We start from the raw sequence: 22423 nt of genomic DNA, 5'->3' as shown, positions 1-22423 counted from the left end.
ATAATAATGACATGAAGTATTGCAAAAAGATCGAATAAATTATATACCTATGTTAAAATTTTCCCTTTTATTTGTAGACACTAACAGCTTCATTCTGATTTAGCAGTTCGTAACAGATTACACCGTTCGTTGTATATGAATGGCTCTGCTAACATGTCTCACCCATACTTTTGCACTAAAAATAGTCGTAATATATTCACTTTTCATCGGCCGTTACAATATACGAGAGAAAACACTAAATACCTTTCCGGTAAGCTACAATGTTGGAACCCTTCCAAGTGTAATTTTCAATCAGTTTGTGTATTATACAGTTTTTCTATCTCTGCATCTTTCCCATCCCATATAAAATTTGTGACCACATGATTAATAGATTAACATTGAGCTAAGCTGACTTAAAATTGTTTCAGAGTTTGAGCCGGATCTCCGTTCTATGGTCCCCCATTCATTGATTGGAAAATACCTACAATTGGGTTATAACGAGCAGCTTGTGTAGAAAGTTGTTATTTTACCTAGAGATATGTCAAAAATAACTAATTCAATAAATTGACTAGGATGTTAAACAGTTGTTTTAGATTCAGTAGAGATCAGAAAAAAGAGTTTTGGACAAAAAGTGGAGTAAAGATTTTCAGCAATGCTTCTGCACCAAGATGGGCATATTGGTTAGGATGTAGTCACTCTCACTGAGTACCAGTTATGGAATCGTTCCATTCAATGCACAATATACCATGTAAATTTGGTTAGGAAAATCATACATTGTGCATTGAATGGAACGAAGCCATAACTGGCAGACCGGCGAACGAATGTTGAGACGGCACAACAACCATGTACATCCTATTAGTAATTTTGTCAGGAAAGAGGTGCAATTCATACGAAATTCATATATTCTAAAATATGAATTTGGTATCTGGTTCGATGAGCGTATTTAGTTACCTACTAATTAGAACCTACTAATTCTCCTTTATATTATAGACGAATTGAAAGGGCACTGTCGTTTAGGTTCAAAAAGTTGTCATTTATTTCCCTTAAAATAAAATAATTTTGAAATAGATTAAAAGTCTTGTCTTTAAACCCTACTTTAATTTATTTATGAGACTTCTTTTATAAGAAATTGAACCTTCCTACTGGACACACTATTTAATAATTTGTAACTCTTATTCAATGATTTATTTTATTTCATGAATGGTGATCATTGTTCCAATGAAAACTTGTTTGAGTTCATGGACAGTAGTTCTCATCACTGTCGGATTATATCAACCAATTGTCCTGCACAATGTACGCCAAGTTAAAGGCATTTATCAGTCATTTCACATCAGAGTATCAGTTGGAGATAACTATTAACTGGTCGAAAATGTGTCGTATTTAGTTCGCACTTGATCCCTAAGTAAATATGTCGCGTCACACGTTTCCCATTGAAGAGCATGTATACTTTTTTTCCTCATTAATTTATTATATTTTTACTAGTCGTTACGGACTAATGCACACTTTTCCCTTACAGTATCTTCAACCTAGATACAAATTTAGGGCTACTACTACTTTAGTTTCTGATGTAATAATATTTATGTATTAACACTTTTCTTTTAAATGTACCTCACTAAACTACACTACACACGATCGAATGGTTTAATTCCTTTGAGTCTAAGCACAACAGGACTGCTGTAATACTTCGATGTTGACACGAGAATGGAGTTTTTCCTCATGTATCTTTGCAATCCTCTTGATTTCCTGAGTGATAGTTGGAATGTGATGGTTTTGGTATGCAATACCTCTCAGGCCCACCACAAAAATAACTACTGTGGCAACCTATGCAGACGATACAGCAATCTTAGCATCCCATGAAGATCCAGTCACAGCATCAATAAACCTACAAACCCACCTGGAGCAAATACAATTATGGTTAAAGACATGGCGCATTAAAGCCAATGAATCAAAATCCACGCATATAACGTTTACACTGCGTAGAAGAACATGTCCACCAGTAAATATCAATCATCGTCAACTCCCCCAAGCAGAGCATGTTAAATATCTTGGTATGCATTTAGATCGACGCCTAACCTGGAAGAAGCACATACTCTCTAAACGGAAACAACTAGGACTAAAATTATATCAAATGTATTGGTTCATTGGGCGCAAATCCAAGTTATCATTAGATAACAAGGTATTGCTGTATGAGTCTATACTCAAGCCCATTTGGACATATGGAATTCAACTATGGGGTACCGCTAGCAAATCTAATATATCCATCATTCAACGGTTCCAAAATAAGGTGTTGCGTGCCATTGTTGATGCTTCGTACTATATTTCAAATAAAGTGATACAACGCGATATTCCTCTAGAACCTATAACGAGTGTAATCCAACGTGTTTGTGTGAAGTACTTCGAAAGAGTGTCAGTGCATCCCAATGTACTCGCTAACCAGCTAAATATGCGACGTGATAGTCAAGTGCGTAGACTAAAACGTTTAACAACACCTGATCTGATTACTGGACATATGTAGAGTTTAGAATAAGCATTAGAATAAGACTAATTAATTAAGATAATATTTTATACAGAAGATTGCTTAATGAAGTGATTTTCTACATGCCATGTATATATAATATAAACAGAAGAAATACTTATTGCCAATAGGGCAGATTGTGGACTCACGAAGAGTAATAAAAAAAAATACCTCTCAGGACTTTGTTCTGGAAAATTTGTATTGTAGTTGTATTATATTTCGCCGAATAACCATACGTCCATACTTGCTTGTATAATAATAATTTATTATATACTGATAATTATAATTTTATTACATATTTCGATATATTATCTACACAATTCAATTCAAGATACATTCCGAAATACATAGCGTTGTTGATATATGGAATGATAATATTCTTTATTGCTATCGGTGTTCTAGAGTATGAATATACGTCATTTGCACACGTATGGATTTAATTCCCATGATTTTTGTTTTCCAAATTTGAGTCCAAATATTGATGTTTTTACTTACCTACAATGCAATTTTTGTATGGCTCGTATATTCTTAGTATTATTTCGCATGTCGTAGTTACTAAGAAAATGAATAATTAAAAAAAAACACCATATATACTATAAAGATTTATTTTCATATTCTTGAGATGAAACATATATTGAAAAAGACACTAATTCAATAAATTAACAAGCCGAACTATAACAGAAAAAATGAAGTGTATAATTAGTAAAACTTTTAAAAGTAATTTATAGTTTACTTATATTACAATAATGGATATTTACACATGAAATTGAATTTACGGTCACAAGGAAAATCATGCCACAAGTTACTTTCATTTGACGATCTCTTCAGCACTAAACAGTTTTCAGTTCGGTGAAGGTTTGGTTGAGTGGGATGAAATTGACTATAAATCAGTGGCTTTCCAGAATTTAACCAATGGTAATCAACTAGATTACCCAAGTTGGTAGCGAATATCCACCAGTTCTCTGATAAAAAAATTAATTGATATAGCATATGTTAGACATCATTAAATAATTTTAAAAAATTAAATTATATTATAACAAGGATAACTGATGCTTGAGTAATAATGAAGGACGCTGATAAATCACAGCAAGCATTTTTTTTCAAATTTTCAGCTAAAAATTTCAGCCCATATCATAACATTAAATTAATTTATGAAATTAAAAACAGTTCTGTATTACAGTATACAATATCATAATATGTTAAAATACAAAAACACTGTTCTGTAACTTTCACGCAATACTGTTCATTAACGTTTACAAAATGTATGAGCTAAACTGTTAAAACAATAACTTTGATATTTTATGCACATCATTAAAAAATTTTTGTAGTCATTATCGCTTCCACGAATTTTGATATATTCTACTGAAGATTGCAAATATAATTTAAGAGAGTAGCTAATTGCCTCTGGTTTTTATGAGTTTGATGTAATTTAAATATGAAATAACAACACGGCATTATTAAGCGTTTGATACTGAAATTAACTTTCTGGGCATTGATTTCACTCATAGATAAATAATCTTCGCCCTTCACTGAGTGAAGTGTCCAGAAACGCTATGATTTGGCAAGGCTTAACGACTATTGAACACAAATTAGAATTATTTCTGATTACAAATTGAAAATTTAGATTAAACATGGGTCATTCATGAGACTCGAAGCCTAAAAATTATTTCGATGATTGCAACTTTTGCGTGAGAAATATTCCAGTCGGGAAAAGTGGCAATATCCAAATATACAATCCGTAAGATATCCTGTCTCACATAATGAAGGTCTGCGATCTGTGTACGCTTGGAAAGTAGATTTTAAGCTTTCAGAAGCTGTGATATCGCCAAATTCACAGTATTGAGTACAACCTATAAGTGGAGGTGAATATGAATATGGAATATCTGGGCCACTGTTGCTCTCTAAAAATTAACTCGGAGATTTAATACGACATCTAATTTTATCAAAACAAGCACCAGAGAAGTTAGAGGAGGTTAGTTTAACAAGGATATTCGGCACTCAGCGTGGCAAAATAGCAAATAAGTCCGACGAAAACTAAAAGGTTTTAGGGTAAATTAGGTGTTTATGTGACCGTTATTTATTGAGGTAATATAAAAATGTGAAAATACAAAATAAATAAAACTGATGGCAGCCGTGTTACCTGGTGACGAGGCTTGGGCAATCAATCGTGGCACGTCTAAACCAAATGATGGTCGAGTACTGAATGAATGAAAATACGCGTCAATAACATCCCAGATAAACGTCTCGGGGTTGCCAGCTATTCGTTATCGGGTTCTAGTTAGCGCTGCTGGCACCCGCCCGTGTTCAACATTTTGGATTAGATTTCTGGGTCTTTTGTAGACCAGAATTTTACATATAATTATTTTAAGCAACAAAAATACAAAAATGTATGAAAAAATATAATATTAATTAATATTAATAATAATAGGATTAGAAATAACATAGGATTTAAGTGGTGTAAAGATACCTACGAAGGGGTTTAATGGAACTTCCAGAGATTGCTTTAAAAAAATACAATTTTTAAAAACATATGACAAAATCAAGGAGGAAATATACCAATTCATATATTTACATGAGACATGAATATTTCAGAATGGTACATTGTATATAATATAGTGTAAAGACAGCAAAAGTTGATGGAAACAGGTAAATGTTGGAATAACTATTGATTAGGTATTGCTGGTCATAATATTTATTCATTCCAGATATATAGTTCGTCATGCTGGAAACAGGAATGGTTTTCTTCCTGGTTCAGAATTAGTGTTTCTCTAGGTCCAAGGGTGATTACAATGAAGAAATAAACCATAACTTCAAACTGGTTAGTTTGTATTAAAAATAGATAAGTAGGTTTAGGTAAGTATTAAGCAAAATTCTGTGTATATAGTAGAATATAACATACGTGTAGCAAATACATTAAATAAGGTTTTTGTTTATTTTTATATAGTTATTACACTATAGAAGCAGTTGTCTACAAGATCATCTTGTAGTTGTTGTCTATCCCTCGATTTAACCCCCTCCCCCCCTTCAGCCCAACAGATCCAGATTTGGTTCCAACGGGACCATCTCGGAAGTTCACTCTTTCGAATAAAAAAAGATTGATGATTTTGAAAATTGGCCCAGAGTTGACGGAGAAATCATCGAACATATATTAAATTATATATATAAATATATATATAAATATATATATATATATATATATATATATATATATAATATATACATATATATATATATATATATATATATAATATATATATATATATATATATATATATGTATGTATATATAATTTATATATATAAAATAGCACTTTCAGTTTGTGTGAGCTCGATCAGACACATTAAAGAAGAATTTGACCAATGGTATAATCTTGAGCAAGTTTTTGATAGATTGGAAATAAAAAGCTTAGTTATGCACTTGATTAGTGTTGCTGAAAATGACAGTAATTGAATAAAACCTTATGAAAGTTGGTTTATGATTCAATGCTGGCGATTACGAAGACATTGTAATGAAAGAGGAAACCACTAAAGGTCAGTATACAATTAATATACTTTAATTGTAGGGAATTATATTATAGAGTGTGAAAGCTTTATAAGCATGTGTATTATTGTTCAGAATATACATGAACGTTTGGTTAACATGTATGAGGAAAGAAATAACACTAACTGTTTTGCTGATATGTCAAATGCATTAAGGAGAATGCAGTGATTAAATGTAGTTTTATGAAGGAAGATGTATACAGATAGTAATAGGACAAACTAAAGAGAAATATAGTAATATCGTAATGACTTTACAAGCATACATTGCATCGAAAGAAACAAGAACTAAGCGTAAAACATAAATATACTCTCTAATGAAAGTAAAATACATTTAAATTAACAATTTAAATACATAAATTGTTAATTATGTGGATTAGGCCTTCGCGCCTAGGACCCTACCAACCAATACTGAATATATATATATATATATATATATATATATATATATATATATATATATATATATATATATATATATATATAATAATAACACCATTAGTGAATTTTTGCACAGACTTGCTAATAATGGTATTGCCAAGTGTTCACTGTGGGGAAATGTAAAAATGTAGCTCGTAGGTATGCATTCAATGGGCTTCTCATCGAGTTTCTTAAGTTGTTGTGAACATAACCAATACTCTCTAATAATTAGACTGCCAATTATGAAACATAATCAGTGTCATCGTAAGGGCGTTTTCACATCTGCCGGCACGACACCGATACGATACGACACCGACACGGTACCGTCTTTTGTTTATTGTCATATTCATTAGTATTTTCCTATATAGAAGACTGATTCTACTAATTCAATTAGTGTTACAATATCATTTTTAAAGCTAGATATTTTCTTCTTTTAGCATTAAAAATATCTCTGTACACAATAAAAATCGACGCCGGCACGAGTGGAGCGATGGCTTCCCGCCGATATGCCGTTGCCGGCAACGACATGATACCGACATATAGACGCGTGTGAAAGGGTTTCATTTGTTTAGGTGTGATTTCGCGTCCAGTGATATCGGTGTCCTGTCGGTGCCGTGTCGGTGCCGGCAGATGTGAAAACTCCCTAACTGGTATAATTTAATTGCACACATTATTTACATTTACAAGCCCCTGTAGCAAATAGAACAGACAACTTGTAAACGTGTAAATACTTTATTAAATTTCAAACTTACCTGCCGTTTCATTTTGCAATGCAACTTCAACAGCTTTTGCATCTTCCTGTGATAAAATCTCAAGCGGCACAAATCCGTTTTGAAGACATCTAATATATGCATCAAAAAATGTTGTATTTTCCTTAGATACTATTAACTTAGGAGTATAATCGCAACTTAGTGTCACTGGTGCTGTTTTTAATAGTATAGCACTCATAACAATAATAACTGTTGCCGGTTTACTCATGTTTTAACCTTCTTTATATAAGCGATTTGTTAACGGACGTGTACTGCTTATAAGATTTCTCGTAAAATGAATATAACAAAAATGGAAAATAACCTCAAGATATGATTAATGTTCATTTTTGATAACCTTATGCTTATGGCATATTATTATTTTGCAAGAGTATTATGTAGACGATTAACTTTATCCAAATAACACTAGAATTGTTTTATATGATCTCAGAGAAGGCGATAATCGCAATTTCACTGTATATGATTGCTTAATTAAATTACAATTACAAGCATCGATACAGAAAACATTTTGTCATGAAAGCATTTCATTAGTTCAGAATCTTATTCAGTATGACGTAATGTACTTGTATTATGGCAACTAATATCTGACGACATATTTTATATATATATATATATATATATATATATATATATATACATATATATATATATATATATATATATATATGTATAAATTATACTTTACATATTAAAAATAAATGTTTTATGAAAATTATGAAACGGATAATTAATACGGCCAAAATATATAATATATATCAAGAGGCAGGAAATGAACCAAAAAAATTATATTTTAAAGAACAAAACATTATAATTTATGTAAAATTTCAAAATAATTAATGTGTTCTTATTAGGCTAAAATCGAGAAGTTCAATCAAAGAAACAGCTTAAAAGTTATTAACATTGTAATAAAACAATCATAAGATACTATCTTGTCTATAATGTCTCAATTTGTTTTATCAACGGTACAACTAAAGGTAACAAAAAGAGCATCTTGTTTATTCATTTAAACATGCTGTGTACCTATCTAGGTTAAGTCATAAGTCAAAATATTGATTCAGTATCTTAACCTAATATAACCTAATTTTTAATTGATGGAACTTTACAAATATATATATTTTTAATTATAAAAAATACTATATACTATATATTTTTGATGAAAAATATGGGAAAAGATTGTATGTTGTATATGCCTTTGAAATTTGAGGTTTTCGCTATGTATCCATCAGATTCTGATTTGGTTTCAATGGGACCACCTCGGAAGTGCACTCCTTCGAATAAAAAAAGAATTTTGAAAATCGGTCCACAATTCAAGGCCGGCTCATCAAGACTTAAAATGGACTGGATTTTGACAGATGGGACATAAGACATAATAGAAAGCAATAGATAGTAACAAAAAAAGCATGTCAAGAACTTACTTGCAAGGTGAAAGTGTGACGTACGTTTTCTTATATATAACTTTAATTAATTTAAAAAATATATTTTATGGTGACCAAAATTCAACGTCTGATCTAGTCTTATATAATATGAAAATCCACATCCCCAAGTCTCAAAATATCCAGACCAAACATCATCGATGTTGATATTATATTTTCTCTGAATCGATTGCTAAATTATGTATCATAAATAAGTTAAATAACATTACTTAGGATCTTTCATACCAATTTTCACAATTATTTTTGATCACTTTCAGTTAAAACCTCCGCAGGATCGAATCCATGTCGACGACATCTTGAATAACCCTCGAAAAATGTTACCCATTCATTAGGTACAACATACTTATTAGCAAACACATTTTTAACAAGTATGCTAAAATAAGCCAATAACGTCAAATAATAAATTAATTTAAATGTGCTGTTTTTATTAAAATAGAATGGCTCGACCTATAGTAATTATATATTTATATTGGCAATATTTATTTAATAATTATCATAGAATTTGAACATAAAGGAGTATGTAAATGAAGCTATATATACACATGTGCAAAACTTGAATTATTCTCTGTTTGAACAATAAATGGAGCTCAATATCCGCATGCGCAGCATGAGATATTTGTTAAGTAATGGATCCTTACAATACCGCACTTCTGTTATCATCGCAAGAATTTATCCTGAAAATTAAAGAAATTTAACCATAAAAAACACATAATAAACGAAGTAATCTTACTTTTGTTTTCGCTGACAAATAAATCGCCTTTTTATATCGCAAGAGTTATCATTCCATGCGAAAACCCCCGTTGATGCTTGATATAACTCCAAGCAATGTTCTTTCTCGCCTGCGTTATCGGGTTAAATTTAATAAAGGGTTGGCCCTGATAAAAAGCAGAGTAGAACAAAGGCAAATTCGAATTTAACCAATAATAGTTTTTCTTGTCCGCCAAGTTCGATGCAAATATCCAAAAACCATCGAAAGTGCCAACTGTAAATAAGAAAAGTATTATATTCCCACTGAATTTGGTTTTAATTTTCAGACGACTATATAAAATTATTCTATAAAAGTAAGCTTGTCAAAAAAGCATTGTTCAATTAACATTCGAACATTCTCGAACGATGGAGGGATATACTGCTCTACAATGGTAAGCCACCATATGATTAGCAACAGAAATTCCAGAAAGTTTATCTCCTGATGACGAGCCAACAATGGACGAATGACAATAAAATCAGGTCAATTGAAAAATCCTCGGTCTACCTTATTAAAATACATTTTTTTGCAAAATTAGATTTTTTATTCAACATAATTCCCTTCAAGGGTGATACACTGATTATAGCACGTACGACTTGTTCTTTGCTTCAAAATAAGCCTCAGTTTCGGCGATGACCTCTTCATTCGACGAAAATGTCTTCCCAGCGAGCATTCTTTTGAGATCTGAGAACAGGAAATAGTCGCTGGGGCTAGATCTGGAGAATACGGTCGATGAGGAAGCAATTCATGGATTTTTGCTATCGTTTCCACTAACTTGTGACACGGTGCATTGTCTTGACGAAGCAGCACTTTCTTTTTCTTCAAATGAGGCCGATTTCGGCGATTTCACCCCGTCAAACGGTCCAATAACTCTATATAATATTCACTATTGATGGTCCTTCCCTTTCTAAGGTAGTCAAGGAAAATTATTTCATGCGCATCTCAAAATACAGACGCCATAAACTTGCCAGCGGACTGTTGTGCTTTCCCACGTTTTGGAGCGGATTCATAGTGTGCATTCCACTCGGATGACTGTCGATTTGACTTCTGAGTGAAATGATAGAGCCATGTCTCATCCATTATCACATATCGAATAAAAACGTTTATTAGGCTTGGTTATCATCAAATACTGCTCCGAATCATCTGGTCGTTGTATTCGGTCAAAAGTGAGCTCGCGCGGCACCGACTTTGCACAGAGCTCTCTCATACCCAAATATTCGTGAATGATATAACGTACACGTTGATATCTTGAGAGTGTCCGCAATTTCATTCAACTTCAATTTATGGTCATTCAAAATCATTTTGTGGATTTTTTAAATGTTTTCATCTTTAACAACATCGTTCACCGCCTTCGGTGCTCATTCACCCCGTGTAAACTTAGTATACCAATCCTTGATGGTTGATTTTCCTGTGGCAGTGTCTGGAAACTCGGTATCAAGCCAAGTTTTCTCTGCAACTGCATTTTTTTGCTTCAAAAAGCAATATTTTATCACGCGAAATTTATTTTAATCCATTTTTTTCACGATAAAAAAAGTTGCTTCATCCAAAATGCTATAATTCACAAACTAATGATCCGACAGCTGTCAAATTGATACACGCATCTTTTGAGTGTTAGGGCTAACTAAAAAGATGTAGATTTAATTCTAGAACTGCCATCTATGTGTCAAGCCGGGGACTTTTCATTTGACCTGTTGACAATGAAAATTTTCATTGCGTACATAGGAAGGTGCTTGCACTGCCATACGCACTTTGAATTTTCTTCCAAGGAGCCAATATTGCTGCTTGTATTTAATTTTGAATCCGGCTGACTTCTTATTGGCTTGCTCCATAATGCCATGGCTAAATATTTAACACTATATACATATGTACCCTAACACCATTGAATTTCAAGACTAGTGGGTTGTTTAGTTCCTTGTTAGTAAAATTAATAGGGACAGATTTTAGCTCATTTAATTTTATTCTCCATTGTTATATATGTATATATAAATTAATACGAATATATCTACATATAGTTTTAGCAGCCTTTTGATTAATATATAGAGATCAAGCTCTGGTACCAAATTTTATCGAAGGTTTGTGCGATACGTACTAACCTACAAACTAACCAAACTATTTACCGTTATTAGTGATATTAAATTTACCCTATATACAGGATATAAAAATATTTATCGTTTATTAGTTAAATAAAATAGCTATACTTACGATCTTTTATAGGCAGTAAAGCTTGCTCGATTTCTTTTTCATCACTTTCTGATAGTATCTCTGCTAGATCTAATCCATACTGGCGACATCTTGAATGAGCCTCGTGAAAAGTCACTCTTTGATTGGATACCACATACTTATTCGCACATACACTTATAATAAATAAACTAAGATACGCAAATAATATTAAATTTACTTCGATCTTTACCATTTTATATCACCATCGAATATAAGCCAAAAAGCGCGTCTGCATTTATATATAAACGGAAAAACATTAAAAGTGTTAAAAATAGCCAATGTTCCGAGAACATTTAGGCAATATTATTTGCCAATTAAACAAATTGCTATTCTATGGCAAGGATTCAAGTCGAAAATATAAACTTGTTAGAGTAGAATATAAACAAATGACAAATGTAACGTGGCAAAAGTCTCACTACTATTTTGATTTCCTATAACTTTACATTTGGTCTTTGTTTTTTGTCTTTACATTTTTCTTTCGTTACGATTAAAAATTTATAATGGCTAAATGGTGACCGCGATTCACTAAGAAACCATCGGCTTTTTTAAGGCATTTTTCATGACATCCTGCAACATCTGAGGTTGAATTTCTCCAATTTCATGACGAATATTGTCTTTAAGATGTTGAATCGTTTGAGGTTTATTTACATAAATTATAATTTTAAAAAACCCCATAAGAAAATCCTGGTGCAGTTAAATCCGGAGATCTGACTGGCCATGCTAAATCGCCACTTCGCGAAAATAGCCTTCCTGGAAAAACTTCATTCAATAATTGAATTGTTGAACCAGCTGGAGCCCCATCTAGGTGAAACCACATGTCCTCCAGTCTTTTCTCTTCCATTTCAGGCACAAGAAAATTTCGAATCATTCTATTCCCTGCAAATAATAAGTTTTATTAAGTATCTGAAATTAGGAGTTTGTTTCAGTAATAACCTCTTCAATCGACCCAATTCTCTGGCCAGCATTGCTTCAATGTTTGGAAATGGTCATAGGGGGTTAAATCTGGAGAATATGTTGGACAGGGTAACAGTTCGTAGTCCAGTTTATGAATTTTTGCCATGGCCAGATGGAGTAATACTTTTGTATTTGACAAAGGCAGTTGTAATAATATTGGCACTAATAGTGTGTTCTTCTCATCCTTTTCAAGATAAAATGACTGTTGCATGTTTATATGTAAAGGCGTCTTTATTTTTTATGATTTATACGTCGATGGGCAATATTTCTTTCTTCTACGATTCATAGTAGTTCGGATGCCCTTGGCATAATTGAGTAGTATCTAGGTTTGGATAATCCCAAACGCTTTCGGTAAGCTTCTGATCCTGGCACTGATAAGAGCTTTGCTTTGTTAGGTTTTGTCTGTAGTTTATTTATTATCCCCATTCATATTTTAATTTTACAATGCATTTATTGCTTGAATATAGTCAAAAAAGTTTTTGTATATCCTCTAATTTGAACACACATATGAAGATTTTTCATCCAGGTGCGTATATATTCAATTTCGATTTTAATTTTGTAAATTGAATTCAATTCTATACCAATATTAATTATATTTTAGGCATAACTAGTTGACCCTGTGACCATACCTCATGAAAATCCCAGCTCGTTGATCATATAGTGTTATTGCACAACATTAAAATTGGGCAGTTCTTACTTCGATTCAAATATAAAATGGAATTAGTGTAAACATATAAATTTTTTAACAAGGAATTTAAAGACAATTTCAGCAGATGTAGGACATGTACTTTTATTATTTAGTTAGCTTATAGAGAATATATGTTATATATATATATATATATATATATATATATATATATATATATATATATTATATATATATATATATATATATATATATATATATATATATATATATATATATATATATATATATTACATATATATATATATATATATATATATATTTTTTTTTTTTTTTCTTACAGCAAAAATCTTCTAGGCACAATGGTACAAGAATTATATATTGAGGTATTTAAGAAGAATCATATAAATAAAACGCTAATTCTCTGCTTTAATATTAAGAATAAATTTTATATGGCTCGGTGAATGGAGGTAAAACGAAATGAAACAGTGTTGTTTACATTATGTGACCGTTATTTATTGAAGTAGTATAAAAATGTGGAAAATACATAATAGATAAAACAGATGGCAGCGGTGTTACGTGGTGACGAGGATTGGGCAGTCTATGGTGGCACGTCTAAACTGAACAGTGGTCAGATACTGAATGATCGAAATACCCTTCAATAACATCCCAGATAAACGTCTCGGGGTTACCAGTTATTCGTTGTCGTGTTTTAGTTGTCGCTGCTGGCACCCCGCCCGTGTTCAACATCTAGGATTATATTTCTGGGTACTTTGTTGGCCGTTATTTCACGATGTAAAATTCGACATGCCTCAAGGTCGCTGCAATGCTCCTCTGCCAGAATTTTACATAACAAATATTTTAAACAACAAAAAAAATACATGAAAAGAGTTTTAAACATTTGGATATGCTGAATCAAAACGGTTGTAGTATCGACGACGTTGAAAACAAGCTATTTTTCGGACAGGGCTCCCGTAATCGTCGCCGACGGAGGTACGCTTGTTCGACGACGCTGTAGCTTATTTTCTTCGATGACGAGACGTTGGCAATTCTAGTACCTCGGCGAATACATGACGTGTCTACGGTGACTGGCAATCAGTACCTAGCTTCTGGAGCTGCTCTATGACTAATCCGTAGTCACATACGTTACGGTAATTGAGAAAAAACAAACAACGACGGTATCCGACCGAAGCTGCCCAAAGCCTTTCAAATCAAAATATCTGCCAATATGACGAAGACGGAGAGCGAAGGAAAACATTATGTTTAAACATAGCGGCGCCGAAAGAAATGTTTAGTCGATATGCTGATGATTAAATAGTGATGTAATAATCTAAGAGTTCAAAAAATGGTGAAAGTAATAAAATTTGGACAAAAAAATTTTAAAAAATGAAATAGAAATAATGAAATGAAATTTAATGTTCATTGTTCTAGCCCTAAAATAAAATTTAATGAGGAACAAATGTTTGAATGAAAGTAATGTTGAAGGAACAAGAGTAAAATCGAATTAAAAATATTTTAAAAAAATATAACAGCCACGTAAAATCCACCATGTTGCATCGTACCCTCCACTCACGAGTCCAAACCCAAATTTCCGAAAGATCACGTCGGGGTCACCACTTTAGGGTAAATTGAGATGGCTCAGTGAATGGAGGTAAAACGAAATGAAATAGTGTTGTTTACATTATGTGACCGTTATTTATTTAGGTAATATAAAAATGTGGAAAATACAAAATAGATAAAACGGATGACAGCGGTGTTACGAGGTGACGAGACTTGGGCAGTCGATGGTGGCACGTCTAAACTGAACAGTGGTCAGATACTGAATGATCGAAATACCCTTCAATAACATCCCAGATCGGGATTGCCAGTTATTCGTTATCGTGTTCTAATTGTTGCTGCTGGTACCCCGCCCGTGTTCAACATCTGGAATTATATTTCTGGGTATTTTGTAGACCGTTATTCCACTATGTAAAATTCGACATGCCTCAAGGACGCTACAAATAATTATTTTTCAATATAATTATTTTCATCTTGGGCTTAATTAGGAATAGTAAATCGTGCCATTGAGTTATTAATTTTCTATTTATATTTTAATATTATGTTAATTATTAATACTACAACTTTTTAGATGTATTACACGAACGACAAAATGAGTATCTAAATTGTATGGAATAGGAAAGCCATATTCCATTTCTGATAGCCTTATAAATCAAACCTACCTTCGAAAGCATGCATTCATAAAATCTTGGAGTTCAAAGTATGTTGCTACGTTCTGAAATTCTTTTAGAAAAATGTGAAGCATTCGAATAACTTGAGGTAATTAAAAATTCTCTGAGTTATAACGGAAGCCAAACCTTAAGCTGCAAAAGAAGTCATATAACGAGCATAAAGCCTGGACATTTAATGATTGTAAGAATTGGTATGGCTCAATCGATATGGGTATCGTTTACATCGTTTCCTACAAACGATCGGATTTATGTATGAAGAATCTCCAAAGAAACTTCGATCCGGATTAGGCGGCGATATCATTATTTTCTGCTGGTTCTTTTTTCACATCATTGGCCAGTTTACTGCAAATGAATATCCTAACATCCCCAATGATGAAATTTTTACTATAAATGACATGTTCCAAGCTGATAATTCGCCCATATACACAGTCAAAATGTCCACTCTTGGTTTGAGAAGCAGAATATCGTCAAGCATTTTTTTAACCTGACCTGGCCGGCACATAACTAAACATCAATATCACTGAATCTTTATCGAGAGTTTTACAAAAGAGAATAAAGAGTGGATTTTCATCTCCAACATCATTGGTCAACACAAGAATGGAACAATATAAGTTATTAATAATAATGTTTGCAGTTTGAAACTTTGATTTTCGGATTCACGTTAGATATTACCGAATTATTAAAGAAAATCTAGTTATTTTCATATTTCTCTTTTTATAACAGGTGAACATAGGTCCTTATTATAGGTAAATAGGGTTAAAAAAATATTTTCCACAACGGTCAATAAAATAACAGTGGTAGCTTGACTTTTGTTGGACACAATATAATCAGATCATTTATAATCAATATTCTGACTTTTTTTCGCTATTCTGTATTTATTGATGAAAGAAGATCAAACTCAATGTCATTCTTTTGCATGACAACATTCGAACACGCGGTGTAAGAGTTGTGAATTATACACTATTGCAGCTCGAATATGTAGTGTCACCATACCCAGCGTGCTTAACTTACACAGTTCAGTGTAGCACGTTCAGTTCAGTGTAGAACATCGTTCTTTCGACACGGTACCGCACATGTTGCCAGAATGATGGAAACAGTTGCGGTAAACATTACACTAATTATTTTCAAATTTTAAATTTCTTCAGTGAATGAATTTTCGAGATACACGCAAGCATCTTATACATAGGAACTGTACGTGTTAATCGGAGGTAGATAGTGAGTGGAGTAACGTCAAGTAACAGGTCCTATAAAAGTTATATTTAAACAAATTCATTCAATAGTATAAAACACAAATTGTAATATAACATCTATATTATAATGCATAATGCTAATGTTACAAAATGTAAATTGTACGCTAATGTTACAAAAATACACTTTTGTTATCATCGCACCAATTTATTCTGAAAATTAAAGAAATTGACCTATGAAAGGCACCGCTAACATATAAATCGCTTTTTGTATCACAAGTGAGGTCATTCCATTCGAAAACTCCTTTTGATGTTTGATATATCTCTAAGCAACGTTCTTTCTTGTCTTTATTATCGGGTTGGCCCTTATTAAAAGCAGAGTAGAACAAGGGCGCGTTCGAATTTACCCAATAAAAGTCTACCCAATTCCATGCAAATAACCAAAAACCATCCAAAATACCAACTGTAAATAAGAATAGCATTACATTTTAAATGAACCCGGTTCTCATTTTTGGACGACTATATAAAATTATTCTAGCGAACAACTGTTCAGTTAACGTTCAGACGATCTCAAACGATGGATATTTAGCAACAGACATTCTAGTTACACTATTTACTGATGACGAACCAACAATGGACAAATTGCGAAAAGCAGTAAAATCATTAAAGTTTGGTAAGCCCGCTAGAGCCGAGCAAGTCATGACAGAAATGATCATTAACAGTGTGGAAAGTTTATGTCCAGATCCCTTTATTGCCGGAAAGATTTTCTGCGTTCGATTCTATATATTGGCCCCATTCTAAGCAACTTTGAAAAGTACTGAACGTGCCCCCCTAAAAGTTACTACATTCATTCAGATCATTCATTCAGTCTCTAGATGGTCCCATTAGCCGTGAGCTAGTCCGAATTGATTTGTTCGAGCCGGTGTTAACCTAGGAAATGTCATCTTTGAATGGAATTTTTTCAAAATTTACTTAATTAGTCTCTTGATCTCCTAGACCAACCATTAATTTACAATTAACAATTATTATTACTACTTATACATACCTTACACCCCTTCACTCATGCACTATCACTCAAGTTGCCAAGGTATAGTCCTCTTTAGTCTGCTAACAGAGTATTCTTCATGCGGTAGCTGAAACGCCTTTGGATTTTCATGGAGATATAGCCTGATTTCGTGTTTCTTAATGAACTTTTTAATTTCTTCCATGACTCCAGGAATTTCCAGGTCAGCAAATTTTAATCACTATATATTTCTATCACGGATACAGTCTTTATACCATATAATCATATTGGTTTGAATAGAAGCCAATATAGCTGCGAATATTTTATTTTGAATTCGCCTAATTTCTTCTCATCATTCTACTTCCATTTTAATTTGCCATCTAGTATTTTAGCACATTTAATTTTATTCTCCATTGTTATCAAGCCCTAGCGCTAAACTTTATTGAAGGTTTGTGCTAGATGAATGGAAACTACACAACACAATTGTTTTTCTTCCACTGAATGTTCAATGATATCCGTTATTCTATGGATCCGGCCGATTGTTTTAACCGAACTCTGGTGACTTTTTTGGGTTCAGGTTTATTCTTATCTCATTGGTTAATTCTCTTAGGGTTACTGGTGTCATAGTTTGTATTTCAAGTTACCACTACTACTCATGAGTTGAGAATAGACTTCAGTTAATGTTCAGTAAAGAGCTTTGCTTTTAAGTCTTCTTGATCTCTTCAAAGTGAGTAATTAGCCTCTCTTTATGATGATAGTTCTTGAATATAGGTGTTTATTGAATCATTCTTCAGTTGTATTTTTTTTTTCGCATTAGAATTTTAGTTTTATTATTAAATATTGTGTTATCTATAGGTTAACATTAAGTATTGTTGATATTATGTATTATGTTATCTATAGGATTCTAATGTGTTGCTACGTTCTTCTGGCTTTTCCTGTTCCTTTAACTAGTTCTTGAATTTCTGCTGGGTAATTTACACCTTTAGTTATGTGCGTAATCACTGGTATTTTGGTATGTTACTCTTTTAATAAACCTTGAAAAGTATTAAATATCTTCCTCTAGTTATTCTATTGTTTTAAAACTGGTATTCAGGTTGATGTTATGCTGGAGGTCCATCCTAAAAATAGGTCTGTCGAATAAAAGATTCTTCCCAGATGAAAGATAATTCTTCCCAAAAATATATGGTGAAAACAACTTTCTAGACGGAAAATAAAGCGCGTAGATCCGAAAAAGACACAAATCAAGATAATAGAAAGCTTACTGAAAAATACTACCAACACAAACGTATTGGCTGAAAAGTATAAACTCTGCCCAAACCCCGTCTATGGATTGAAGATGATGATGAACGCTCCAACTTGATAAGATTTACAGTAGCAACTTAATTACAACAAACTTTTAATTCAAGAATGCTTACAATTGAATTGTAAATTGAATTTAAATTATTTTCCAATAGATTCAGGATCGAAATTGATGGAAATTTAGCATACAAATTGAAATATTCTTTAATTAAGTTTATTAATTATTAACTAAATTTGTAATCTGAACACTCAAGCTAAACTTTCGACTACTTTTATAGTTTTGCGGACATACGAGAGCAAAGACATATAAATACACAAGGATTATCCTCTATTAGTTGAATTTACTTTTTTACAATTTGCAACAGTATATTTTTCTCTGACCCGAAAATGGCCTGTAAAGAAATCTAAGAAAATTTGGTATTCGCCTGTACGTACCAGTTGTTTCGTAATTAATTATAGTCATGGTCAAGTGATTATTAATTAAACCAAAATAGAACAACGAAAATTAGAGCCTTAAACTCTAGTAATACGGCTTTAAAACTTTTACCTTAACATTCTAGCTGACCTTTAGAATACTTAGATTATTCCTTACAATTATTTAGATATAGTTACATCAAACATGCAACTGGTGAATGTATTATTCTATATTTGGCAGTTTCCTTTTAAAAAATTTATAGTACCCTAAATAAGATCTGCAGAATTATGATCTACAATTATTATGTAACTAGATGTCGTTTCGTATCGCCATTTACTAATTTAAAACGTGTAGCGACCGCTACGACCCTTTAGGCCACCATGCATTCACGTACACCAAGTTCAAAGGTTGGCAACGCCGGTGAATAGGTACCATGCGGTTCCATCTATAAAAGACCATCACGACGACATCTCGCTCTCTTTTCTTTACTCTATCCCCATGTAACAGCACCACTTCCACAGCGCTACCGTACTTCCTCTACCTAACCTAATATCCTATCCATTCTCCCGTCGACCACATGTATCAGTTTAAATCGAAATAAACAAGTATTTCTTCACCCAGTGTTTTTAGTTCTCGTCCAAATAACTTCCACAAATAGTAGTGAGTGTTCGGACAAACAATCGCATCGGCAGCCACACATTCCGACTGACCGACCAGACGAACATTCCTACAATTGGTGATCCCCACGTGATCAAAGTGCCTAACAAGTAAACCAGTTCAATATAAGCCACTCGACAGGTGCTTGACACGTGCATGGAAGAATAGCTCAAGGAATGGAACCCATCAACATCACATGGTCGACGTTATCCCACGAGACTAGCCTGATGGACGGAAACCACAGAAGCTTATCAAGCATGGCATCAACACATGAACACCCTTACATTACGAATCGAGACATGTAAGGCACCGCACTTATAGGTACCCCCAAAAAAAATCGAAAAGCCCCAAGACGAACGACGTCCTGCTACAACTTCGATGGCAGCTGATCCCGTAAAACTCCTCGCTCAGGTTGGGATCCCCATCTCAAAAGCAGTGCCTAGGCGATTCATAGCGTAATTGCGGGTGCACTGCGGAACCTGCACCACATAGAGGTACGTTCTACGGCAGTTCCTCTAGGAGGAGAGTAATGTAGCGACCGCTACGACCCTTTAGACCACCACGCATTTACCTACAACAAGTTAAAAGGTTGGCAAAGCATGGTACCATACGGTTCTCGGCTATAAAAGACCACCACGAAGATGTCTCGCTCTCTTTTCGTTTCTCTACCCCCTTGTAACAGTACCACTTCCACAGCGTTACCGTACTTCCTCTACCTAACCTAATATCCTGTCCATTCTCCCTTCGAGCACATGTATCAGTTTAAATCGAAATAAACAAGTATTTCTTCACCCAGTGTTTTTCTTTCTCATGCAAATACCTTTCACAAATAGTAGTGAGTGTTCGGACAAACAAACTCGATGCGTTTACATACATTCCGACCGACCGACCAGACGAACATTCCTACAACCTTTTGTATTTTAAACCCTTTCACACTTCATATATTATATATCTAAATTTATGTTGTTTTTTTAAACTAAAACGGCCTTTTTATAATGGAATCATAAGAAAATTCAACCTTAAATCTGTTAGATTAAATAGATAGACTAGCTAAACTGGTACAAAAAATAACTGATGTAAATCCAGCCGTTCGAAAATTAGAAGATCAATATAATATCTTAAATTCAATGATGTTTCTCTCTGGGTAGTGATCTCGTAATGTGGACCACTCTCCACATAAAGTAACAGTACCATTTAGTGTTATTGAGTTACTCACTCTATAAAGACATCAAATACTATTAGAAAATTGTTGTTGAACTATGTTGAAATGACTATGGTTCACACCAAAAAAATCAAAAGAGAATTTTAAACAGCTTAGCTGTTGATGAAACAACAGCTTCTACACGTTTCAGCGCAGTGAAAAAGATTCAAAAGTAAATAAAACGGTTATCATAAATATTTACTGAAAATGATATTTCAAGCTATTTCAGCATCGCCATTTTATTACGCGTTAGGCAAAAAAAAAGTTTTCTGTAGCGTATTGTGAATAACAATGAAATTAAGATCTACTACGATCAAAAAGCCATTAGTTATCGATACCGAAACGAAATATTAACAACCATAAAGTAATATACGCTGTCTAACTAGACCATTCACCGTTCTGATTATATTAAATTTTCCCTGTCCGCGATATAGAGTTATTTACCGTATATAATCTGAAATAAAGTAACACTAACATACTTGCAATTTTTTAGGGCCTATAAAGCTTTTTCGATTTCTTTTTGATCGCTTTCGGATAAAAAAAATTTAAACCAATTTATCGCTAAAAACTCTAGAAAACTATGTCGTTTCGTCTCAAGGCAGATGTATGTTAGAGATATGTTAAATCTTTCAAGGCGCGAACCAGCCGATACAGTTTGAAAATCAATCATTGTAATATAAGTATTTACTATTTTAAGTATCTTTAATTATGGAAACTTGTATTTAGTTTAATGTGATGTGTTTAGTTATACTTGTGTGTCTGGGCTCAGTATATATTTCTCAAAATTCAAATGTCAACCAGACAGAACAAAAAGAAGCCTTCTGACAGAACTTGCTGAACGTTCGCACGTTGTAAGAGTTTTGAAGTATATTCTATTGAAACTCAAACTGGTAGCTCCACCACACCCAACATATTTGACAACCACTTACTCAGTTCAACACAGCATGGCCTAGCTGGTATAGGGTTTCAAAATACTGAAATATAAAAATTAATCAATCATTAGATCGTTCCCAAACTAACATCGTTTTTTTGAAACGGTACCATCGGACAGTCAAAAAGATGTGAAAGAGTTGCAACAAATATTATACGATTTTTTTTGGAAATATGAATTTTTTAAACCAAAGTGAAGACATTTTCAAAATACAGATGCAAGTACCTAAAATATAGGGCAGTAAAAATAATAGTTTAAATATTCATTCATTAATATAAAATACAATA

General features: G+C 33.0%; 2 protein-coding genes across 3 annotated transcripts; both read right to left on the bottom strand.

Annotated features, from left to right (window-relative positions):
- Positions 1 to 3210: 3210 nt before the first annotated feature.
- LOC143202159 (uncharacterized) lies at positions 3211 to 7519 on the bottom strand. The gene is made up of 2 exons (XM_076413455.1): positions 7203 to 7519; positions 3211 to 3456 (listed from the first exon to the last, which is right to left on the bottom strand). Exons 1-2 carry the CDS (start codon positions 7426 to 7428, stop codon positions 3233 to 3235), a joined length of 450 nt encoding a protein of 149 aa, XP_076269570.1. The 5' UTR covers positions 7429 to 7519; the 3' UTR covers positions 3211 to 3232.
- Positions 7520 to 9113: 1594 nt separating this feature from the next.
- On the bottom strand, positions 9114 to 17127 carry LOC143202162 (salivary C-type lectin 2). 2 transcript variants are annotated; one of them, XM_076413460.1, is made up of 3 exons: positions 16992 to 17127; positions 9381 to 9504; positions 9114 to 9324 (listed from the first exon to the last, which is right to left on the bottom strand). In XM_076413460.1, the coding sequence occupies exons 1-3, from the start codon at positions 17110 to 17112 to the stop codon at positions 9285 to 9287; spliced, it is 285 nt and encodes a 94-aa protein (XP_076269575.1). In that variant the 5' UTR covers positions 17113 to 17127; the 3' UTR covers positions 9114 to 9284. The 2 variants fall into 2 exon arrangements, with proteins under 2 accessions (XP_076269575.1, XP_076269574.1); XM_076413459.1 differs by lacking the exon at positions 16992 to 17127 and adding an exon at positions 11598 to 11839 and having other exon boundaries at positions 9381 to 9632.
- Positions 17128 to 22423: the final 5296 nt, after the last annotated feature.

Source organism: Rhynchophorus ferrugineus, unplaced genomic scaffold (assembly GCF_030347505.1).
Source record: "Rhynchophorus ferrugineus isolate W39M unplaced genomic scaffold, kcgeb_rfMv2 rfM9, whole genome shotgun sequence".
Lineage (NCBI taxonomy): Eukaryota > Metazoa > Arthropoda > Insecta > Coleoptera > Curculionidae > Rhynchophorus > Rhynchophorus ferrugineus.
The sequence above is the reverse complement of the archived record's forward strand: the minus strand, read 5'-3'. Positions and strand labels throughout refer to the sequence as shown.

Coding starts and splice junctions, on each gene's coding strand:
- LOC143202159 (XM_076413455.1), bottom strand. CDS start 7,428: ATGAGTAAACCGGCAACAGTTATTATTGTTATGAGTGCTATACTATTA. Junction 3,457..7,202: donor ATTGCAAAATGAAACGGCAG/GTAAGTTTGAAA, acceptor TTTTTTTATCAG/AGAACTGGTGGATATTCGCT.
- LOC143202162 (XM_076413459.1), bottom strand. CDS start 11,808: ATGGTAAAGATCGAAGTAAATTTAATATTATTTGCGTATCTTAGTTTA. Junction 9,633..11,597: donor TTTACTGCCTATAAAAGATC/GTAAGTATAGCT, acceptor TCTTATTTACAG/TTGGCACTTTCGATGGTTTT.